The 24,224-nt window shown below is 41.5% G+C and overlaps 2 protein-coding genes across 6 annotated transcripts in view; one reads left to right on the top strand and one right to left on the bottom strand.

Annotated features, from left to right (window-relative positions):
* Positions 1-5,032: 5,032 nt before the first annotated feature.
* LOC106599105 (arginase-2, mitochondrial) lies at positions 5,033-15,330 on the bottom strand. Its single transcript, XM_014190234.3, has 8 exons — positions 15,135-15,330; positions 14,953-15,025; positions 9,801-9,975; positions 9,386-9,545; positions 9,005-9,099; positions 6,276-6,380; positions 5,966-6,102; positions 5,033-5,569 (listed from the first exon to the last, which is right to left on the bottom strand). Exons 1-8 carry the CDS (start codon positions 15,243-15,245, stop codon positions 5,382-5,384), a joined length of 1,044 nt encoding a protein of 347 aa, XP_014045709.1. The 5' UTR covers positions 15,246-15,330; the 3' UTR covers positions 5,033-5,381.
* A 967-nt stretch (positions 15,331-16,297) lies between these two features.
* LOC106599215 (RNA-binding protein 25) overlaps positions 16,298-24,224 on the top strand; it is a 34,295-nt gene continuing 26,368 nt past the window's right edge. For 3 of the 5 annotated variants that reach the window (XM_045706875.2, XM_045706854.2, XM_045706920.2), the window contains exons 1-6: positions 16,298-16,475; positions 16,843-16,954; positions 17,253-17,302; positions 17,466-17,642; positions 21,534-21,606; positions 23,191-23,351. In XM_045706875.2, coding sequence (XP_045562831.2) covers positions 16,861-16,954; positions 17,253-17,302; positions 17,466-17,642; positions 21,534-21,606; positions 23,191-23,351 — 555 coding nt within the window. In that variant the 5' untranslated portion in view covers positions 16,298-16,475; positions 16,843-16,860. The remainder of the gene's footprint in view (positions 16,476-16,842; positions 16,955-17,252; positions 17,303-17,465; positions 17,643-21,533; positions 21,607-23,190; positions 23,352-24,224) is intronic. The other 2 variants (XM_045706956.2, XM_045706887.2) reach the window with 1 other exon arrangement.

The following is a 24,224-nucleotide window of genomic DNA, read 5'->3' as shown; positions in this document are numbered from 1 at the left end:
ATATCTGTCTATATAGACCTCCTCTACACTGGTTATGTCTGTCTATATAGACCTCTTCTTCACTGGTTATATCTGTCTATATAGACCTCCTCTACACTGGTAATATCTGTCTATATAGACCTCCTCTACACTGGTTATATCTGTCTATATAGACCTCCTCCTCTACACTGGTTATATCTGTCTATATAGACCTCCTCCTCTTCACTGGTAATATCTGTCTATATAGACCTCTTCTTCACTAGTTATATCTGTCTATATAGACCTCCTCTACACTGGTTATAGCTGTCTATATAGACCTCCTCTACACTGGTAATATCTGTCTATATAGACCTCCTCCTCTACACTGGTTATATCTGTCTATATAGACCTCCTCTACACTGGTTATATCTGTCTATATAGACCTCCTCTACACTGGTTATAGCTGTCTATATAGACCTCCTCTACACTGGTAATATCTGTCTATATAGACCTCCTCCTCTACACTGGTTATATCTGTCTATATAGACCTCCTCCTCTTCACTGGTAATATCTGTCTATATAGACCTCCTCTTCATTGGTTATATCTGTCTATATAGACCTCCTCTACACTGGTAATATCTGTCTATATAGACCTCCTCTTCACTGGTTATATCTGTCTATATAGACCTCCTCTACACTGGTTATATCTGTCTATATAGACCTCCTCTACACTGGTTATAGCTGTCTATATAGACCTCCTCCTCTTCACTGGTAATATCTGTCTATATAGACCTCCTCTACACTGGTTATAGCTGTCTATATAGACCTCCTCTACACTGGTAATATCTGTCTATATAGACCTCCTCTACACTGGTAATATCTGTCTATATAGACCTCCTCTACACTGGTTATATCTGTCTATCTAGACCTCCTCCACTACACTGGTAATATCTGTCTATATAGACCTCCTCTACACTGGTTATATCTGTCTATATAGACCTCCTCCTCTACACTGTTTATGTCTGTCTATATAGACCTCTTCTTCACTGGTTATATCTGTCTATATAGACCTCCTCTACACTGGTTATGTCTGTCTATATAGACCTCTTCTTCACTGGTTATATCTGTCTATATAGACCTCCTCTACACTGGTAATATCTGTCTATATAGACCTCCTCTACACTGGTTATATCTGTCTATATAGACCTCCTCCTCTACACTGGTTATATCTGTCTATATAGACCTCCTCCTCTTCACTGGTAATATCTGTCTATATAGACCTCTTCTTCACTGGTTATATCTGTCTATATAGACCTCCTCTACACTGGTTATAGCTGTCTATATAGACCTCCTCTACACTGGTAATATCTGTCTATATAGACCTCCTCCTCTACACTGGTAATATCTGTTTATATAGACCTCCTCTACACTGGTTATAGCTGTCTATATAGACCTCCTCTACACTGGTTATATCTGTCTATATAGACCTCCTCTACACTGGTTATATCTGTCTATATAGACCTCCTCCACTACACTGGTTATATCTGTCTATATAGACCTCTTCTACACTGGTTATAGCTGTCTATATAGACCTCCTCCTCTACACTGGTTATGTCTGTCTATATAGACCTCTTCTTCACTGGTTATATCTGTCTATATAGACCTCCTCATCTACACTGGTTATGTCTGTCTATATAGACCTCTTCTTCACTGGTTATATCTGTCTATATAGACCTCCTCTACACTGGTAATATCTGTCTATATAGACCTCCTCTACACTGGTTATATCTGTCTATATAGACCTCCTCCTCTACACTGGTTATATCTGTCTATATAGACCTCCTCCACTACACTGGTTATATCTGTCTATATAGACCTCCTCCACTACACTGATTATATCTGTCTATATAGACCTCCTCTACACTGGTTATAGCTGTCTATATAGACCTCCTCTACACTGGTAATATCTGTCTATATAGACCTCCTCCTCTACACTGGTTATATCTGTCTATATAGACCTCCTCTACACTGGTTATATCTGTCTATATAGACCTCCTCTACACTGGTTATAGCTGTCTATATAGACCTCCTCTACACTGGTAATATCTGTCTATATAGACCTCCTCCTCTACACTGGTTATATCTGTCTATATAGACCTCCTCCTCTTCACTGGTAATATCTGTCTATATAGACCTCCTCTTCATTGGTTATATCTGTCTATATAGACCTCCTCTACACTGGTAATATCTGTCTATATAGACCTCCTCTTCACTGGTTATATCTGTCTATATAGACCTCCTCTACACTGGTTATATCTGTCTATATAGACCTCCTCTACACTGGTTATAGCTGTCTATATAGACCTCCTCCTCTTCACTGGTAATATCTGTCTATATAGACCTCCTCTACACTGGTTATAGCTGTCTATATAGACCTCCTCTACACTGGTAATATCTGTCTATATAGACCTCCTCTACACTGGTAATATCTGTCTATATAGACCTCCTCTACACTGGTTATATCTGTCTATCTAGACCTCCTCCACTACACTGGTAATATCTGTCTATATAGACCTCCTCTACACTGGTTATATTTGTCTACCTAGACCTCCACCAATAAAATAATTGTATCGTGATTACAAGTACAACAGGGGCGTGGTGTGGTACATTCCATGTAAATGAACAGTAAAGTAATTGTATCGCACCGAGCGGTGATTTTAAAATAGAACAGTGACGTAGTGTAATGTAGATAACAGCATGTTGTGTTGTTAACAACACCTGTTACTATTCAATGACTTCCCCACACGTGGCCGATCTGTTATTGCTATCGTACCCTGTTCTACCGAGGGAAGTGTTTTTCCATTCAGCGTCACTCCCAGGGAAATATAGTGTTCTTTATAACAGAGATACAAACTAACACCCTTCATAAATATTCATATTAATGACTGTATTAAAGAAATAATACAAATACGGAGCTATAAAGTATGCTCAAAATATTTGGCAAATTATATTATTTTATATTAATACAATTGCTCAGAGAAATATATTTTGTTTAGGGGAGAGTGGGGGTAAGTTGAACCAAAGTGGGTTAAGTTAAGCCACCCTTGTTTCCAGGAAACCATACAGAAAATGTATAATTTGACTAAATATGTAGGAAGAGGTCAGTCATCATTTCATGGAGTCTGTGAATAAAGAAACCACATGGAAAAAGTAGTAAGCAAGTCGGGTGCAAAAAAAAAAAAGAAGGATTTTCATCAAGTCAAATGAACATATTGTGTTAGAGGTTTCATGATGCTTGTATAACAGTTTAGCTTCCGTCCCTCTCCTCGCCCCGAACCAGGGACCCTCTGCACACATCAACGACTGCCCCCCACGAAGCATCGTTACCCATCGCGCCACAAAAGCCGCGGCCCTTGCAGAGCAAGGGGAACAACTACTTCAAGGTCTCAGAGCGAGTGACGTCACCGTTCGAAACGCTATTAGCGCGCACCACCGCTAAGTAGCTAGCCATTTCACATCGGTTACACTTGTATCTAAACCAAAGTAGATCATTTTAAGATTGTTCTATACATCAATTAGGGTCTCAATAAGCTTCCATGTGAAGTCCTAAACATAGCATGAAAGTGCATCCATAGAGCTGTGTGGGCTAATACAATCAAAATGTTGAGCCATTACCACAAGCCTGTTCTCCCCAATTAAGGTGCCACCAACCTACTGGGGGAAAATCGCAATTGCATTTCCTTATTTCCTCACTTCCTCTCTCCTCGCCTCCTTCTCAAAACCCATTGGATGAGAAGGTCCGAACCGTTCTCATCCAATGGGTTTTGAAGAGGCGGCAAGGATTTTACCATGGTCTTCTCACGATTCCTTGTGTCCTTTACTTGAAATCCTCTCCTTGCTTCCTACTGAAGTTTTGAGAGAAATGCGGGGAGAGGACAGGAGGAAAGACTATATAGTGACAGCCTTTAGAGTATGTGATTATTGCAGAACAAATCGGTGCCTTGTAGCCTCATGAAACCAGACTGGGCACACTGAACTCTCCATATATAGACCTGGTTATACAAGACTGAACATTATATAATAGACTAAAACCAACTAGACTTGCTCTGCCAGTCATAAGCCACGCGTCTCCACGGTAACTGGTAATGAACACACATCTCATGTGGTAACTAGTAATAAACACAGACTGACGTCATTGTGGAAGACTAAATTACTTTATTTAAAAGACAGATTCAGTGGTCACATCAAAAGGCATGTTTTTTTTTTTACATTTAGTAAATCAAATAATATTATTTCACTCTTATCAGCATTTACCATATCCCTTACTTACACTACTTTTAACTTATAGAAATTTACTGGAGAAAAACTTTACCTAGTCATTTAATACTGACAAATGTAAAAACCAGACAGTAAATACATAAACATGGATTTATAATTGTGATTATTCAATGTAAAACTACAAAACATACTTCTAATAAAATGTGTCAAAACCACATCTGGTCCAAAAGTGCAAAAGCATCCCTACGACAACTCGACTGGTACAGCATCCCTACGACAACTCGACTGGCACAGCATCCCTACGACAACTCGACTGGTACAGCATCCCTAAAACAACTCGACAGGCACAGCATCCCCACGACAACTCGACTGGCACAGCATCCCCACGACAACTCGACTGGCACAGCATCCCCACGACAACTCGACTGGCACAGCATCCCTACGACAACTCGACTGGCACAGCCACTTCGTATTTAGCTGAGGTATGTCTAAACCAAACAGTGTACACATTAGTAAAATAATAATAATAATAATAATAATAATAACAGTCTGCACCTAAAACGTAGTTTTGAGGCAGTTTCATGCTTGTCGTCGTGTCCGGTTTCATTACAACCCCATTACAGAGCTGCAGCGTCAAGTCATCAGCAATGCTGAGTTTTTCTAATTATGTCTATGGCATACCGCTGATCACAGTCATATACAGTCAACATTTCCATAGTGGAGCTATGGAGGCTGTCCTTCCAAGGTTCAGGGAGACCAGCTGATCACATCAATTAGCATCCTATAGCCTGGGTACCAGTCTGTTTGTGTGACTATTTTGTGCGATTCCTTGTCCTGCCAAACAGATGACATGATAGCAAAGATCTGGGCCCAGGCTAACTTTTTCCAAGTCATCTTAGTAAATAAGGCATATAAGCCTTTAACTGGGCTTATTAGTTATTATAAGTTTAGTCATGATTGAAGTTTGACTGACTGTTGAACAGGTTGCCATACAGCACCATACACACAGAAGATGTAACAAAACCCTTTCCAACTACTGCATCAGTGTGTGTGTATGTAAAGTCTTTTAGAATTCAGGAATGCCGAGTGGTCATATGTTGAAAGTTCTTAGTCTTCTAGAAGCTGTGTTCTAGAAGCTGTGTGTTCTAGAGACGGAGCTGTTCCGTGTCCTCTTTAAGCGTTTGCGAATCCTGAGTGATGGGACCTCCCTCACGGGTCTGTCCTAGGGCGGATGCGATGACGTCCACCGCCATGGAAGCTGTGCTCTCCACCGCCTCACGACTCGCCCCCAGGTCTGGGTTGACCTCAACAAGGTCCATCACTGACAACAACCCTGGAGATTAAACACAAGTACAATCTATTAGTTTCAGTTCCTTTGGTAGAATGTTGCAGACTGAAATTTTACTTCAAACATAGAAACTGTACGTCAAAGAATGTTTCAGATTGAAATGTTACTTCATAGACAATGTTTATAATCTCATCGTACCTTAAGTATAAATATAATAAAGTTTACGTATCCACTATTCTCATCCTACCAAGAGTCGGCAATAACTTAGAGGAAAAGGCTCCAAGTTTAATGACAGACCCATTCCTCATTATTTCTTATGAATGTGTTAGTGTGACTGGCTGATCATTATCCATGAGTTTCAGTGTCTATGACTGCCATGTGAATATAAATGTTTTACTCCATCTTCTCAAAACAGAATAATTATAGCATTCCCTAACATACCTGTGTTGTGGATCTCCTCTGTGATCCAGATTCCTTCTCTGTAGGTTAGACCTCCGTTTACTGGTGTCCCTGTGGCCGGGGCCAAAGACGGGTCCATCGCATCAATGTCAAAACTCAGATGAATCGGCCGCTGCTTCCTGTTGGACAAGAGAAGAAGAAAACGGGTTCAGAATACAGTTCAGCGAATCAACTTTCAACTCAAATTCAACTGTCAACTAAATGCATCCAAACTGTCAACTAAATACATCCAAACTGTCAACTAAATACATCCAAACTGTCAACCGCAATGGTAAAAGTGTAATTAAATTACCTTGACAAGAGGTGGTCGAAAGTGACTTCCATAACTCTCTGGATACCAAGCCTGTCGATGTCTCTCATTGTGAAGTACTGGACACCCAAGTCCTTCAGGATGTCGCTGTGAGGAGAAAGGAGAGTAGAATGTCATTTAATATCATGTCTGGAAGTATATTTGGATGTAACGGGTGTAAATGTTGTGTACAAAAAAAAAAGTAAATTCACATTTGAGTCAGTTAGCAGACAGACAATCTTATCCAGATCAACTTACTATCAAAACACAGAAACACAAAGACGAATGTGTGCAAACCAAGTGACTGTGGTTTACCTGTGGTATGACTGGTATGTGGTTGTCCCACATAGCTACCTTAAGTTGAATGCACTGTGTCACTCTGGATAAGAGTATCTGCTAATGACTAACATGTAATGAAAGTGTATACTACTGCTGCAGCAATAAGTTTGTTTGTTTATTTGCATTGTTTATAATTTATTTTGTACATAATGTTGCCGCTACCGTCTCTTATGACTGAAAATCACTTCTAGACATCAGGACTGGGATTACATTTTAGTCATTTAGCAGACGCCCTTATCCAGAGCGACTTACAGTAGTGAATGCATACATTACATTTCATACACTTTTTTTTTTTTTGTACTGGTCCCCCGTGGGAATCGAACCCACAACCCTGGCGTTGCAAACACCATGCTCCACCAACTGAGCCACACGGGACTACTCACCACGGACTAGCAGAATCCTTAATCTCCTTTAATGAGTCTGACGAGCCCGACGCGAATGATATACCGCTTTCTCGGGAACAGGCCCAGATCCCCGTGATTTGCGTGAAGAGGAGGCAGAGAAAAAGGGGCAAGAGGGCAGGCTGCCTTCTGAGAATTTGTAGGTGATTGAATAAACCCCCACTGCCTTCCATTCTGCTAGCAAACGTGCAATCTTTGGAAAATAAAATAGATGACCTATGCAGAAGACTACACTACCAACGGGACATTCAAAACTGTAATATCTTATGCTTCACGGAGTCGTGGCTGAACGACGACACTATCAACATACAGCTGGCTGGTTATATGCTGTACCCGCAGGGTAGAACAGCGGCGTCTGGTAAGACAAGGGGCGGTGGACTATGTATTTTTGTAAATAACACCTGGTTATCGAGCTATAACTCGCCTGAGGTAGTGTTTCTCATGATAAGCTTTAGACCACACCATCTACCTAGAGAGTTTTCATCTGTGTTTTTTGTAGCTGTCTACATACCACCACACAGACTTAGGCTGGCACTGAGACAGCATTGAATGAGCTGTATTCCGCCATAAGCAAACAAGAAAACGCTCACCCAGAGGCGGCGAACCATCAAGGCGACGAACCATCATTGACTACAGCTCAGCGTTCAACACCATAGTGCCCTCAAAGCTCATCAATAAGCTAACCTTGGGACCTTGGGACTAAACACCTCCCTCTGCAACTGGATGCTGGACTTCCTGACGGGCCGTCCCCAGGTGGTAAGGGTAGGTAACAACACATCCGCCATGCTGATCCTCAACACAGGGGCCCCTCAGGGGTGCGTGCCAAGTCCCCTCCTGTACTCCATGTTCACTCATGACTGCACAGCCAGGCACGACTCCAACACCATCATTAAGCTTGCAGATGACACAACAGTGGTAGGCCTGATCACTGACAACGACGAGACAGCCTATAGGGAGGAGGTCAGAAACCTGGCTGTGTGGTGCCAGGACAATAACCTCTCCCTCAACGTGATCAAGACAAAGCAGATAATTGTGGACGACAGGAAAAAAGAGTTACAAGCATGCCCCCATTCTCATCGACGGGGCTGCAGTTGAGCAGGTTGAGAGCTTCAAGTTCCTTGGTGTCCACATCACCAACAAACTAACATGATCCAAGCACACCAAGACAGTCGTGAAGAGGGCACGACAAAACCTATTTCCCCTCAGGAGACTGAAAAGATTTGGCATGGGTCCCCAGATCCTCAAAAGTTTACAGCTGCACCATTGAGAGCATCCTGACTGGATGCATCACTGCCTGGTATGGCAACTGCTCGGCCTCCGACCGCAAAGCACTACAAAGGGTAGTGCGAATGGCCCAGTACATCACTGGGGCCAAGCTTCCTGCCATCCAGGACCTCTATACCAGGTGTCAGAGGAAGGCCCTAAAAATTGTCATAGACTCCAGACACCCTGGTCATAGATTGCTACCGCATGGCAAGCGGTACATGAGCGCCAAGTCTAGGGATAAGAGGCTCCTTAACAGCTTCTACCCCCAAGCCATAAGACTCCTGAACATCTAATCAAATGGCTACTCAGACTATTTTCATTGCCCCCCCTCCCCCTCTTTTACACCGCTGCTACTCTCTGTTGTTATCATCTATGCACAGTCACTTTAATAGGTCTACCTACATGTACATATTACCTCAACTAACCAGTGTCCCCGCACATTGACTCTTTACTGGTACCCCCCTGTATAGTCTCGCTATTGTTATTTTACTGCTGCTCATTAATTACTTGTTACTTTTATCTCTTATTCTTATCCGTATTTTTGGTTAGTAAGCATTTCAGTAAGCATTTCACTGTAAGTCCCACACCTGTTGTATTCGGCGCATGTGACTAATAAAATTATATTTGATTTTTACTACTGCTATACTACTACTTAAACCAAAAGTTTTAACTGTGTGTTATAATCCAGATTATTGTACTTAGTAGTTTACAGAGAAGTGTACTTACTACTCTCCCGGGTCTACGTCTCTCAGGCCAATGTAGACCAGGTCTTTAGCCGACAGGAAGGGCTTCACCCAGGAGAAGCCTGGGAGCTCTGGCATCTACAGACAACAATAACAAGAGGTGAGTATCAGGGCAGAGGAGTTTTACTGTCGTAAAGTGTAGCCTTGTTGTAGTGAGAATATAGCCTGTTCTCAGAACATGACATGCCAATAGGAGTAGGTTATACAGCACAAACAGATCTTGGACCAGGCTTGCCCTGAGAAGTGGCTGTAGACTCCTATGGTATCTAAAAGAAGATTATGCAGCACAAACAGATCTTGGACCAGGCTTGTCTCAAGGGAAGAACCAGGCTAGTGAGAATGCCCCAAGGCCCCATTCTCTTACCTTGTTCTGCAGCTCTTTGAGCATGAAGGCCACCGGCTGTCCGTGGAGGTTGCCCGAGGGAGAGGTGAAGGGCGTGTTTATGTCGGCGTGGGCATCGACCCAGATCAGACACAGGTCAGGACACTTCTTGGCGTGGCCTTCCACTGAACCAATGGCCAGGCTGCGATGGGCAGAGATCAGGAAGTGAGTTAGAATCCAATCACCAGTATTCCACCCTCCCAGGGAACACTGACCAATATGTGTCACTATCATAAAGAAACTGGTTACCCAGTTTACTCTCGCTATGTCTAGGATCCTAAACCTGCCTAATACTTCATTTCCTAACACTGTCAACGTTGACAGTTCTATAAGTCACCGTTGCTAAAATAACCACCGTTTTTCTCCGAGAACATAAAGGTGTTGTTGTGGTACGTACCTGTGGTCTCCTCCAAGCATGATGGTAGTGTTTCCGGCTCCCACAGCGTTGCTGACGGCCTCTGACAGCAGTTTGTTAGCTCTGCCCACAGTACGAGGGAAAGGGATGTGCATGTAAGGCTCGTCCTTCTCCAGATGCTGGAAGCTCAGGTCTCCAAAGTCATGCACTGGGTAATCTGTATGAGGAAATTAAAAAGGTATTTTTTTATATTCATTATTGTTTAAAATAATAATAAAATAAAAAATAAAATAGATTAAGTTAACAGAAAATGGATGAATTGTTGTGAGTATTTTTGTTAATGATTACCGTAATTTCCGGACTATTGAGCGCTCCTGAATATAAGCAGCACCCACTGAATTTAAAAAAATATATATTATTTTGAACATAAATAAGACGCACATGTCTATAAGCCGCAGGTGCCTACCGGTACATTGAAACAAATGAACTTTACACAGGCTTTAACAAAACACGGCTTGTAACAAAAATAAATAGGCTTTAACGAAACACGGCTTGTAACAAAAAAATAAAAATGAGCAGTAAACAGTAGCCTACCAAGAAAGTCATTGGTCACTATCTTCCTCCCCTTGTGCACTGAAACATTCAAGTTATCTCCTTTCAAACAAAATATATAAGCGGGAAAAATCCATATATTAGCCGCGTCATTGTTTAAGCCGCGAGGTTCAAAGCGTGGGAAAAAAGTTGCGGCTTATAGTCCGGAAATTACGGTAAGTGCATAACTAATGGATTCCTGAGACCTAGAAGTCGCCCCAGATCTAGAAACAGCCTTGGCTTTTCTGGGTTTGTTGGATGGACGCTGCTTTTAGAGCTTGTTGTGTTATCGTGCGAGTTTGTGGCCCAGACGGTTGTGGCAGAATACATATACAGTTGAAGTCGGAAGTTTTTCAACAACTCCACAAATGTATTGTTAACAAACTATAGTTTTGGCAAGTCGGTTAGGACATCTACTTTGTGCATGACACAAGTCATTTTATCAACAATTGTTTACAGACAGATTATTTCACTTATAATTCACTGTATCACAATTCCAGTGGGTCAGAAGTTTACATACACTAAGTTGACTGTGCCTTTAAACAGCTTGGAAAATTCCAGAAAATTATGTCATGGCTTTAGAAGCTTCTGATAGGCTAATTGACATCATTTGAGTCAATTGGTGGTGTACCTGTGGATGTATTTCAAGGCCTACCTTCAAACTCAGTGCCTCTTTGCTTGACATCATGGGAAAATCAAAAGAAATCAGCCAAGACCTCAGAAAAAAAATTGTAGACCTCCACAAGTCTGGTTCATACTTGGGAGCAATTTCCAAATGCCTGAAGGTACCACGTTCATCTGTACAAACAATAGTACGCAAGTATAAACACCATGAGACCACGCAGCCCTCATACCGCTCAGGAAGGAGACGCGTTCTGTCTCCTAGAGATGAACGAACTTTGGTGTGAAAAGTGGAAATCAATCCCAGAACAACAGCAAAGGACCTTGTGAAGATGCTGGAGGAAACAGGTACAAAAGCATCTATATCCACAGTAAAACGAGTCCTATATCGACATAACCTGAAAGTCTGCTCAGCAATGAAGAAGCCACTGCTCCAAAACCGCCATAAAACCGCCAGACTACAGTTTGCAACTGCACATGGGGACAAAGATCGTACTTTTTGGAGAAATATCCTCTGGTCTGATGAAACAAAAATAGAACTGTTTGGCCATAATGACCGTCGTTATGTTTGGAGGAAAAAGGGGGAGGCTTGCAAGCCAAAGAACACCATCCCAACCGTGAAGCACGGGGGTGGTAGCATCATGTTGTGGGGGTGCTTTGCTGCAGGAGGGACTGGTGCACTTCACAAAATAGATGGCATCATGAGGTAGGAAAACTGTGAATATATTGAAGCAACATCTCAAGACATCAGTCAGGAAGTTAAAGCTTGGTCGCAAATGGGTCTTCCAAAAGTGTGTGCGAGCAAGGAGACCTACAAACCTGACTCTGTCAGGAGGAATGGGCCAAAATGCACACAACTTATTGTGGGAAGCTTGTGGAAGGCTACCCAAAACGTTTGACCCAAGTTAAACAATTTAAAGGCAATGCTACCAAATACACTCAATTAGTATGTAAACTTCTGACCCACTGTGAATGTGATGAAAGAAATAAAATCTGAAATAAATCATTCTCTCAACTATTATTCTGACATTTCACATTCTTAAAAATAAAGTGGTGATCTTAACTGACCTAAGACAGGCAATTTTTACTAGGATTAAATGTCAGGAATTGTGAAAAACTGAGTTTAAATGTATAATAATAATAATAAGTTCTTAACTGACTTGCCTAGTTAAATAAAGGTAAAAGAAATATACAGTTGAAGTCAGAAGTTTACATATACCTTGGTAAAGTGTAAATAAATAAAAATAAACTGTATATATTTTTTAACCTTTATGTAACTCGGCAAGTCAGTTAAGAACAAATTCTTATTTACAATGACGGCCTAGGAACGGTGGGTTAACTGCCTTGTTCCGGGGAAGAACGACAGATTTTTACCTTGTCAGCTCAAGGATTCGATCCAGCAACCTTTCGGTTACTGGTCCAACGCACGAACCACTAGGCTACCTGCCACCCCAAAGGCATTAGGTCAAGTCTTTCTCCAGGCTCTGATGTCCAACCCCCTCTACCCTTGCTCTCTTTACACCCCCCTCTCATATCATCTCTGATTGCCGAGACGGAGTCATTCAAGCTGTCGCTGGAACCGCTGTCTGTCTGACTGGGCACTACTTTCCATGTGTGTCTTCTCAGGTTTCTCCAAGAGCAGATCACCTCCTGCTACCACTGCTACGGTGGCGACGGAGTAAACACAGACGAATTTGGTAGAAATTGGGTTGCAATGCACCCAATCTACTCGTATTGGCACCTCGGACTAATGACTTACGAGTTGAAGTAAACAACGGATTTGAAACAGCAGCTGTGGGTGACAATATTCCACCGGACTGTTTGGTGTAGAGTTACACTGCTGATCAAGGGGGGGGGACCAATGTGGTACCTCGTTATCTCTAAGACACCCCCCATGTTACCATCTTAGACCGCTGGACAGGAATAGCTGAATCCAGTACTCGGGGTGCATCTCTGTTCATGCGATCATGATCTAATACAGTATGTATTTAAACTTGATGCAATGTCAGTGATATTTGATGCAGTTCAAAGGGATATTTCCCCATCTTGGCAAGCGCACAATGACTGAACATCTCAGTCTTCTAGATATTAAAGGAAAATATCATTTTTTTTTGTCTCCCTGTTGCAAAATTAGCATCAGAAAAAGTTATTTACTTTCATACTTTTGTTTTTAATAAACTTCTCATCTCAACAGTTTGAAGTCCACTTTTACAAATAACTAAAATAGCACAATATTGCATATCAAGTGAATGTGATTTTACAAAACAACTGAAATAGCACCATATTGCATATCAAGTGAATGATTTTACAAGAGATCAAGTGTCATATCAACAAGGCACATGTTTGGACACAGCAGGAGATGAACAAAGCATTGGTCACAAACCTCTCGATAGACTAAAGGCCTTTACTTAAGGATGAGTAAACTGGAACATTTTGTTCCCAATGAGCTGCAAGTTACAATAGAAGTCACAAATACTTATAAAAATGTACCAGTAGTCTGGGCTCATATAAAACTAAAATAAAAGCACTTAAATGCGATAAAATCCCCTTGGACTAGTGTATTTAAAAATGATGGTGTTTCTTAAAGACTATGGGGTTTGATGTCTTGTTAAAAGTATGCCAGTCCTCCACATCTGACAACAGAGGGGAAAAAAACCCACCATCTAAAGATTCTCATATTACACCGCAGGCTGTCCCTGGGAATGGTTGACTGGGTGGGGCAGTTGATTGGCAAAAAGTTGACTGCCAAAAAGCACCTTGCCGTGCCATGAGTGCAAGCTGTTGATCAGTCCCACAGCTGAGTGCTCAGGGATGAGATGGGGCTAAGATTACAGGAAATGACTTGCACATTCCAGAACTGAACGTGGCTATCTCTACACTGGAACATTTGTGTCTCACTTTAACTTTAACACTCAACTAGATGTAGGCTTGCTGCACTTCATTCAGATGTGTTGTGTGTGTGCTGAGAAATAGCCATTCTCTGGGACATCATAGGCCTCACTATTTATGACCTGAGAATAATCCCATTGGTTTAGAAGTGGAATCATTTTATCTGAGGAAATTAATGCCCCTCTGCTCAGACCGGTCCATATAGTCTCCTTATGCAGACAGGTAGCCTCACACATGGACAATGTTCTACGATTTACCAACTAATGCTTTAATGAGAAAAACTAATTCTGTGTAGCATCCCTAGCCTAGCCTATGTAGATTTATTTTATCTTTTCACAATTAAGATCTGACCCTTTTAATTATTTAATTATTAGGAAGTGTAAGCATATTGTCTGACGCAATTTGTGCGCCTCCTTGCTCAGATTGGTCCACGGTCTGAAACAAACCCATGGTTTACTCTGGATTGGAACACAGTTTGGATATTACCAAAGACAGTAACGTTATAGTATGCAGTCACACGGAGCCGGATGTGTGATACAATCTCACTATTAGGTTTACACAAACTATTTTTTTTCGTATCATCTTTCAAACATTCAAGAAAGCGATAGGGCCTCCAATTAATCTATTATAGGCGGGAGCGTACAAAGGGAAAGCTGTAGTCCTAAATGGGAGGAGAGAGTTCGCTTTTTCGGGGAAGGCTCTGTATGTGCATAAAGGGGTGACGACAGCAGAGACTTGCCCATTCTTTCTCGCCCATGTGGCGCCAATAAAACCGCTCTTTTACCGTTTTATTTACGAGATAATAATCGTTTTAGATAAAAAAAGAAATAATCTGTTTAGATCGCCAGCATTCAAGGTCTAAACATTATCCTAAATATGGTTATTTTCTTTGTTTGGCAACATTAGCTTAGACCGCATTTATATGTAATACATCAGTCTTTACTTCCCCTAATAGAAGGAAAAGAGGAAGCAGTTCTCACATTAACCATTAACCTATTTCAGGGTTAGAATAAGTTTTTATATACAATTATTTTAATCCAACAGTACATTTCTAAGTTTGTTTTTAATCACATTAAGCTGTTCCATCACTTACCCAGATGTGAAAGTCTCTCGATCAGACCGGCATCTCTGATGGCTTTGGGTCCATGTTCCACCCCTCTCCTTTTCTAAAAGAAAAAAACGACAACGTTCAATAATTCTGGTAAACGAAATAGCCTAATCAAATACTCATATTAAAACAAACGAATCCTAACAGTATATGAGCTTTTTCCTTACCTGTCCTTTTGAGAATGGGCCTCCTATAACAGCCACAGAATGAACTCTGCTCTGACAGGTATTGTTGAGTTGTGTCCGTAGAAGACGACACAGTGGCCCTCTCAAAGCCATTTTAAAATCCTATTTATTAATTTATCCGTTTACTTTAACGACACACACACAAAAAAGGCTGCGATTCAAACGCTCTTCTGTAAGATCCCCCCTCTCTTATGATGTTGACGCTCAGCCGAGGGCTGGTCTTATGCTCCCTTTGAACTCATTAATATTCATGAGAGGATGCCAAGAGCGCGATCAACTAAAATGTGTAACCCTTAATTTGTCTCTAAGCATCACTGGGCCGTATAATTATTTTTATAAAAAAAACGTTATACCCCAAATCAAATTATTATTATTTTATTTTTGATTTAACCTTTATTTAAATTAGGCACGTCAGTTAATTAAGAACAAATTATTATTTACAATGACGACCGACACAGGCCAAACCTGATTGGGGAATGTGCGTCAGTGCCACATGCCACACCTTCGCACTAACCAATGAGATGGGTCCAATTGATGGGTTTGTTCAGAAGGAGTGTCTTGTGTTTCTGAATACGCACCCATGATCCCGCAATTTCGCAGGGGGGGGGAAGTTTCCACCAACACAGCAAACTGCGGTTGACAAACATGTTGGTTGACCTCGATGTCTGCTTTCCATAATTGCGCAAAACATATTAGATATCAGTCTGTACCCCATGTTTACATGTAGTGGAGTGTGACCTATTGACCATATACCAATTTGCTCTTTCAATAAGCCTGTTTTAGGGGGGGATAAGATAGGCTTATTAAAATAGCAAATAGGTATATTTTTTATTTTGGGTTATACAGTAAAAGTCAACCATTGTTTTATTTTGTGGAAATACAATAATTTAGATGAATTGTATTGTTGTTATTGAAGAATATAATGTAACAGATCGTTGCTCATGGGTACAGCTTCTCATCACCTAAATACAGTGGTTTGTTCCTGTTCTTGTTGACCTGTTTTTGGAGCAAAAACATAAAAAAATGGGGCCAGGGTACAGTACTCTATTAAACAGGGGGTATTTTGGACCAGTATGTAACCCTGTCGCCCCCAAGTGGTGAAAAATTATAAACTATTTTTATTTTGTATTTTTTAAATGGCATATCCCATAATGCATTGCAAAAAAACACAGGTCCTTGTTTGAGGCATAACGTAGCTAGCAAGTTAGCTATTGAAGACCGATTAAATATCGTTTCATTTTGTACTTTAGACTTGACTTATATGAAAACAGATATAATACGTTGACACAAGAGTACATTGTGTTGCACGCCGCCTGTTTTCAGGTATGTTAACACTAAACTATTTTTTTGTAAATGTCCATTAACGTTAGCAAAGTTAGCTAGCTAGCTAACTTGCGTGGTAGCGGTGGTATCTACCAGCTAGTAGGAAATGTAAACTAGAAAACGCATTTTTTTTGTTTTTTTGCATTGATTACCTAACCAGCCAGTATGTAGAATGTAACCTTCTTTGTGTAATGTTTAAATGCATGGCTATTTTAGATTGTGTAGGCTAACCAAATACCTAGGATAGCAGTAACCTAAGCTAGCCGGTATAGCTAGCCTAGCTAGTTTATCCACGCAGGCCAGAATCTATCCATGGGTAACCCCCATGGTAGTCCCTAAACCTGTGCGTCTCTTCTTGTTCCCCCAGGTCACTCCACCTCCCAAGATGTCGTATCCCCCACACCTGAACCGTCTCCCCCAGTTGCCCCCCGGGATTCGCCCTCCCCAATTCGCAGGGTTCCCCCAGGGAGTCCCAGCAGGTGGGATAAAGTCTAGTAGAGCTGGGCAATAATGGACAAATATCCATATCGCGAAAAATTGCCTGAATTGATTTCGATAACGATACGTTTATAACAATGTGCACCACCGTTTTTTTTTGTTTTTTTGTAATGATCTTTCAAACAACTATTTGTTTGTTGGTTGTAGTCATCAATCACCCATATTAGCAAACATATTTCATTCATATCAGAACATTCTTCGTCCACTTTAAGGGATATTGATATTCAGATCTACTGAGTGAAGAGTTTGAAGGTGATAGATTATGATGATGTCTTCCAGGTACGCCCATGATTCCAGTCCACATGGGGATAATGACCTCTGCACCTACGGTGAGCTTGAACTGTTATTATCACACACACACACACACACACACACACACACACACACACACACACACACACACACACACACACACACACACAAAGTATAAGTTCATCACACTTGCGGGCAGACAACTCTATTTCCTAATGTGTGTATTGTGTTGTATTGCAGGTCCTTGTTCCTACCACAGTGTCTATGGTCCAGAAGCCTCCCGCTCAGAGGAAAGACCTGAACCCAGTCAGAGCCAAGGAGATCCAGGAAGGGGGCAGTGGAGGTCCCACCACTACAGTGTTTGTAGGGAACATCTCAGAGAAGGCTTCTGACATGCTGGTCAGACAGCTGCTAGCGGTAAGCAAGCCTGGGATTGGAAACATGGGTTGGAATTTTATATAGAAATTATTCTGTCCAGCTTAACCAAGTCTCTCTCTCTCTCACACACACACACACACACACACACACGCACACACACACAGGGGTTAAAGTTCTCAGTCACTGTGACGGATTTCCGTCATATGGATTCTGGAGAGGTCGTTTTTGAGATCAGTCGGGGGGGGTTTGGAGATCACATAGCCTAATACAGAAACATGTCTGTTCTACAAAATATATTCCCTTTATTAAATATATTCCCTAATTTGTTCTCAAATATTACATTTTCTCTGTTACGCAGTGTGCACTGCACTGACATGCATGATTGTTGCTGACACTCTGATGTTCAGAGGAAGGGAATTAAACAGTCTGTACTGCTCAGCTCAGACAGCGGCGTGTAGTCTACTGTAGCTGCTGGTAAAGTCATTCAAAGCCTCTACTTTATCACTCAGGTCTCAGGATGTAACTTTCCAGTCTACTATTTTTGCAATGTAATGTTGTTATTAGAACAAACTCAGACAAACCTATAGAATAGTTGACCTGTTTACTTAGTCGGCGTGTTCAATGGCAGATAAATATTCCTATCGAGGCGCATTGAAGTTGCAAGTGCCAACCCTGTTCTTGGAGAGATACCTACTGTAGGTTTACATCTATCTAGTCCAGGGCTCTCCAACCCTGTTCCTGGAGAGATACCTACTGTAGGTTTACATCTATCTAGTCCAGGGCTCTCCAACCCTGTTCCTGGAGAGATACCTACTGTAGGTTTACATCTATCTAGTCCAGGGCTCTCCAACCCTGTTCCTGGAGAGATACCTACTGTAGGTTTACATCTATCTAGTCCAGGGCTCTCCAACCCTGTTCCTGGAGAGATACCTACTGTAGGTTTACATCTATCTAGTCCAGAGCTCTCCAACCCTGTTCCTGGAGAGAGACCTACTGTAGGTTTACATCTATCTAGTCCAGGGCTCTCCAACCCTGTTCCTGGAGAGATACCTACTGTAGGTTTACATCTATCTAGTCCAGGGCTCTCCAACCCTGTTCCTGGAGAGAGACCTACTGTAGGTTTACATCTATCTAGTCCAGAGCTCTCCGACCCTGTTCCTGGAGAGAGACCTACTGTAGGTTTACATCTATCTAGTCCAGGGCTCTCCAACCCTGTTCCTGGAGAGAGACCTACTGTAGGTTTACATCTATCTAGTCCAGAGCTCTCCAACCCTGTTCCTGGAGAGACACCCTCCTGTAGGTTTTCGAGCCAACCCCAGTTGTAACAAACTTGATAAATCTTGTCAACCAGCTAATTATTAGAATCAGGTGCACTCGATTAGGGTTGGTAGCTTTCCAGATACAAGGTTAGAGAGCCCTGGGCTATATTATTTAAAAAAATGTAATTTAACCTTATTTAACTAGGCAAGTCGGTTAAGAGCAAATTCTTATTTACAATGACACCCTACCCTGGCCAAACCCGGACGACGCTTGGCCAATTGTGCGCAGCCCTATGGGACTCCCGATCACAGCCGGTTGTGATACAGCCTGGATTCGAACCAGGATGTCTGTAGTGACGCCTCTAGCACTGAGGTGCAGTGCCTTAGACCGCTGCGACACTCAGGAGCCCCATATCCGTGGTCCAATATTTTAAAATAATTTTTACCAATATGTTATTTTAAAATAATTTTTACCAATATTTTTATTGGGCTCATTTCTGGAGGTGAAAATGATAGTTTTGTTGATGTCAGCATAATAAATAAATAAATCAATTAATATAAATAATATTACAGTCGACTATCCCCAGGAGCCCTTCAGCAAAGGGACTAGAATTGGTCAAAATGTACAAAATGATCCTCTTTCCCTAAAAGCATGATGGTCATGACTTTCTGACATGAAAGGACAGGTTAACTTGGCCCCAGACAATCCATCTGAGATCAATATACGTTTCAGTCTTATTACTGTATTATTAGGTTATTATTTAGTTTCAGTCTTATTACTGTATTATTAGGTTATTATTTAGTTTCAGTCATATTACTGTATTATTAAGTTCTTATTTAGTTTCAGTCTTATTACTGTATTATTAAGTTATTATTTAGTTTCAGTCTTATTACTGTATTATTAAGTTATTATTTAGTTTCAGTCTTATTACTGTATTATTAAGTTATTTAGTTTCAGTCATATTACTGTATTATTAAGTTATTATTTAGTTTCAGTCTTATTACTGTATTATTAGGTTATTATTTAGTTTCAGTCTTATTACTGTATTATTAAGTTATTTAGTTTCAGTCATATTACTGTATTATTAAGTTATTATTTAGTTTCAGTCTTATTACTGTATTATTAAGTTATTATTTAGTTTCAGTCATATTACTGTATTATTAAGTTATTATTTAGTTTCAGTCTTATTACTGTATTATTAAGTTATTATTTAGTTTCAGTCTTATTACTGTATTATTAAGTTATTTAGTTTCAGTCATATTACTGTATTATTAAGTTATTATTTAGTTTCAGTCTTATTACTGTATTATTAAGTTATTATTTAGTTTCAGTCTTATTACTGTATTATTAAGTTATTATTTAGTTTCAGTCTTATTACTGTATTATTAAGTTATTATTTAGTTTCAGTCATGTTACTGTATTATTAAGTTCTTATTTAGTTTCAGTCATGTTACTGTATTAAGTTATTATTTAGTTGCAGTCATATTACTGTATTAAGTTATTATTTAGTTTCAGTCATATTACTGTATTAAGTTATTATTTAGTTTCAGTCATATTACTGTATTATTAGGTTATTTAGTTGCAGTCATATTACTGTATTATTAAGTTATTATTTAGTTTCAGTCATATTACTGTATTAAGTTATTATTTAGTTTCAGTCATATTACTGTATTATTAGGTTATTTAGTTGCAGTCATATTACTGTATTATTAAGTTATTATTTAGTTTCAGTCTTATTACTGTATTCAGTTATTATTTAGTTTCAGTCTTATTACTGTATTCAGTTAGGTTATTTAGTTTCAGTCATATTACTGTATTATTAAGTTCTTATTTAGTTTCAGTCTTATTACTGTATTATTAAGTTATTATTTAGTTTCAGTCATATTACTGTATTATTAAGTTATTATTTAGTTTCAGTCATATTACTGTATTCAGTTATTATTTAGTTGCAGTCTTATTACTGTATTATTAAGTTATTATTTAGTTTCAGTCTTATTACTGTATTGAGTTATTATTTAGTTGCAGTCTTATTACTGTATTATTAAGTTATTATTTAGTTTCAGTCATATTACTGTATTAAGTTATTATTTAGTTGCAGTCATATTACTGTATTAAGTTATTATTTAGTTTCAGTCATATTACTGTATTATTAAGTTATTATTTAGTTGCAGTCATATTACTGTATTATTAGGTTATTTAGTTGCAGTCATATTACTGTATTATTAAGTTATTATTTAGTTTCAGTCATATTACTGTATTGAGTTATTATTTAGTTTCAGTCATATTACTGTATTATTAAGTTATTATTTAGTTTCAGTCATATTACTGTATTAAGTTATTATTTAGTTGCAGTCATATTACTGTATTATTCAGTTATTATTTAGTTTCAGTCATATTACTGTATTGAGTTATTATTTAGTTGCAGTCATATTACTGTAAACCCTGCACACAACGTGTCTTCAGGATCATGACCCATTTCTACTTTTCTTCTGCCTGTTCTTTGGGTTCTGGTCCGTGTTAAAATGTAAAACACTTTGTAACAACTGTTTTATGTATAAAAAAAGAAGGGCTTATATTAACCAATGTGATTGAATGATGATGGATCACGTTGACATTGGTGTTTAGTCTCAGATGAGGTCCCCTCTTCTTGTCCTTTTCTCCATCCTGTAGAAATGTGGCTTGGTCCTGAGCTGGAAGAGAGTCCAAGGAGCTTCTGGGAAACTGCAAGGTAAAAACAAAACAGGTACAATACTTCTACTATACTTTCCCTCCTTTCCTTGTTATGTTGTTACCGCCACGCCTGTGTTGTTACCGCCACGCCTGTGGACGCCCGTGTTGTTACCGCCACGCCTGTGGACGCCCGTGTTGTTACCGCCACGCCTGTGTTGTTACCGCCACGCCTGTGGACGCCCGTGTTGTTACCGCCACGCCTGTGTTGTTACCCCCACGCCTGTGTTGTTACCCCCACGCCTGTGTTGTTACGGCCACGCCTGTGTTGTTACCGCCACGCCTGTGTTGTTACCGCCACGCCTGTGGACGCCCGTGTTGTTACCGCCACGCCTGTGGACGCCCGTGTTGTTACCGCCACGCCTGTGGACGCCCGTGTTGTTACCGCCACGCCTGTGGACGCCCGTGTTGTTACCGCCACGCCTGTGGAGGCCTGTGTTGTTACCGCCACGCCTGTGGACGCCCGTGTTGTTACCGCCACGCCTGTGGACGCCCGTGTTGTTACCGCCACGCCTGTGGACGCCCGTGTTGTTACCGCCACGCCTGTGGATGCCTGTGTTGTTACCCCCACGCCTGTGTTGTTACCCCCACGCCTGTGTTGTTACGGCCACGCCTGTGTCGTTACCCCCACGCCTGTGTCGTTACCGCCACGCCTGTGGATGCCTGTGTTGTTACCCCCACGCCTGTGTTGTTACCCCCACGCCTGTGTTGTTACCCCCACGCCTGTGTTGTTACCCCCACGCCTGTGTTGTTACCCCCACGCCTGTGTTGTTACCCCCACGCCTGTGTTACGGCCACGCCTGTGTCGTTACCCCCACGCCCGTGTCGTTACCCCCACGCCCGTGTCGTTACCCCCACGCCCGTGTCGTTACCCCCACGCCCGTGTCGTTACCCCCACGCCTCTAGAATGTCGTGGTTGACCAGCCTCATGATAACTGTTTACATAGTGAGGTGATGAGGTCAGCTTCATGTTATATTAAGGAGGTGGTTCTAGTTCTGTACAACAGATGGTTTGCTGCTTGGGTTTTTAGAAACAAATGCACTTTTTTTTTTAATCGCTGATGTAAATCATAGTTAATTTATAAAACAAATAAGATTTTAAAAGAGAACAGAGTTTAGATATGTCTTTTTCTGTCAGCTCGGTACTAACTCTTGTCCTGTCTTTCCCCACCTGAGCGTTCACTAGTAACCTCTCTGTTTGAAACTTTAGTGAAATCTTCCATGTCTCTCTCTCTCCGTCTCCATCTTCCTCTCCCCCCTCTCTCTCTTTCACTCTCTCTCTTTCTCCCTCGCTCCCATATTCCTCTCCCCCCTCTCTCTCTTTCACTCTCTCTTTCTCCCTCACTCCCATCTTCCTCTCCCCCTCTCTCTTTCTCCCTCGCTCCCATCTTCCTCTCCCCCCTCTCTCTCTTTCACTCTCTTTCTCCCTCGCTCCCTCTCACCCTCTCTCCCTCTCTCTCCCCCCTCTCTCTCTCCCTCTCCCTCCCTCTCTCTCTCCCTCTCCCTCTCTCTCTCTCTCTCTCTCTCTGTCTCTCTCTCTGTCTCTCTCTCTGTCTCTCTCTCTGTCTCTCTGTCTGTGTCTCTCTCTCTCTCTCTGTAGCGTTTGGTTTCTGTGAGTACAAGGAGCCAGAGTCCACCCTGCGTTCCCTGCGTCTGCTACATGAGCTGTTGCTGGGAGACAAGAAGCTGCTGGTCAAGGTGGATGCTAAGACCAAGGCCCAGCTAGAGGAATGGAAGGCCAAGAGGAGGAGTGCCAACGGGGTGAACACACACTGCACAGCGCACACACCACACACACACCTCACACACACCTCACATCTCACACACACCTCACACACACCTCATCTCACACACACCTCATCTCACACACACCTCACACACACCTCACACCTCACACACACCTCACACACACCTCATCTCACACACACCTCATCTCACACACACCACACCACACACACCTCACACACACCTCACACACACCTCATCTCACACACACCTCACACACACCTCATCTCACACACACCTCATCTCACCCACACACCTCACACACACCTCACACACACCTCATCTCACACACACCTCACACACACCTCACACACACCTCACACACACCTCACATCTCACACACATCTCACACACACCTCACACACACCTCATCTCACACACACCACACACACACCTCACATCTCACACACATCTCACACACACCTCACACACACCACACCACACACCTCACACACACCTCATCTCACACACACCTCACACACACCTCACACACACCACACCACACACCTCACACACACCACACCACACACCTCACACACACCTCATCTCACACACACCTCATCTCACACACACCTCACACACACCACACCACACACACCACACACCGCACACACCACACACACACCTCACATCTCACACACACCTCACACACACCTCACATCTCACACACACCTCATCTCACACACACCTCACACACACCTCATCTCACACACACCTCATCTCACACACACCTCACATCTCACACACACCTCACACACACCTCATCCTCACACACACCTCATCTCACACACACCACACCACACACACACCACACACACCACACCCCACACACACAACATGGTGTGAGTA

Source organism: Salmo salar, chromosome 01 (assembly GCF_965601325.2).
Source record: "Salmo salar chromosome 01, fSalSal1, whole genome shotgun sequence".
Taxonomy (NCBI): Eukaryota; Metazoa; Chordata; class Actinopteri; order Salmoniformes; family Salmonidae; genus Salmo; species Salmo salar.
This window is presented reverse-complemented; position numbering and strand designations above follow the sequence as displayed.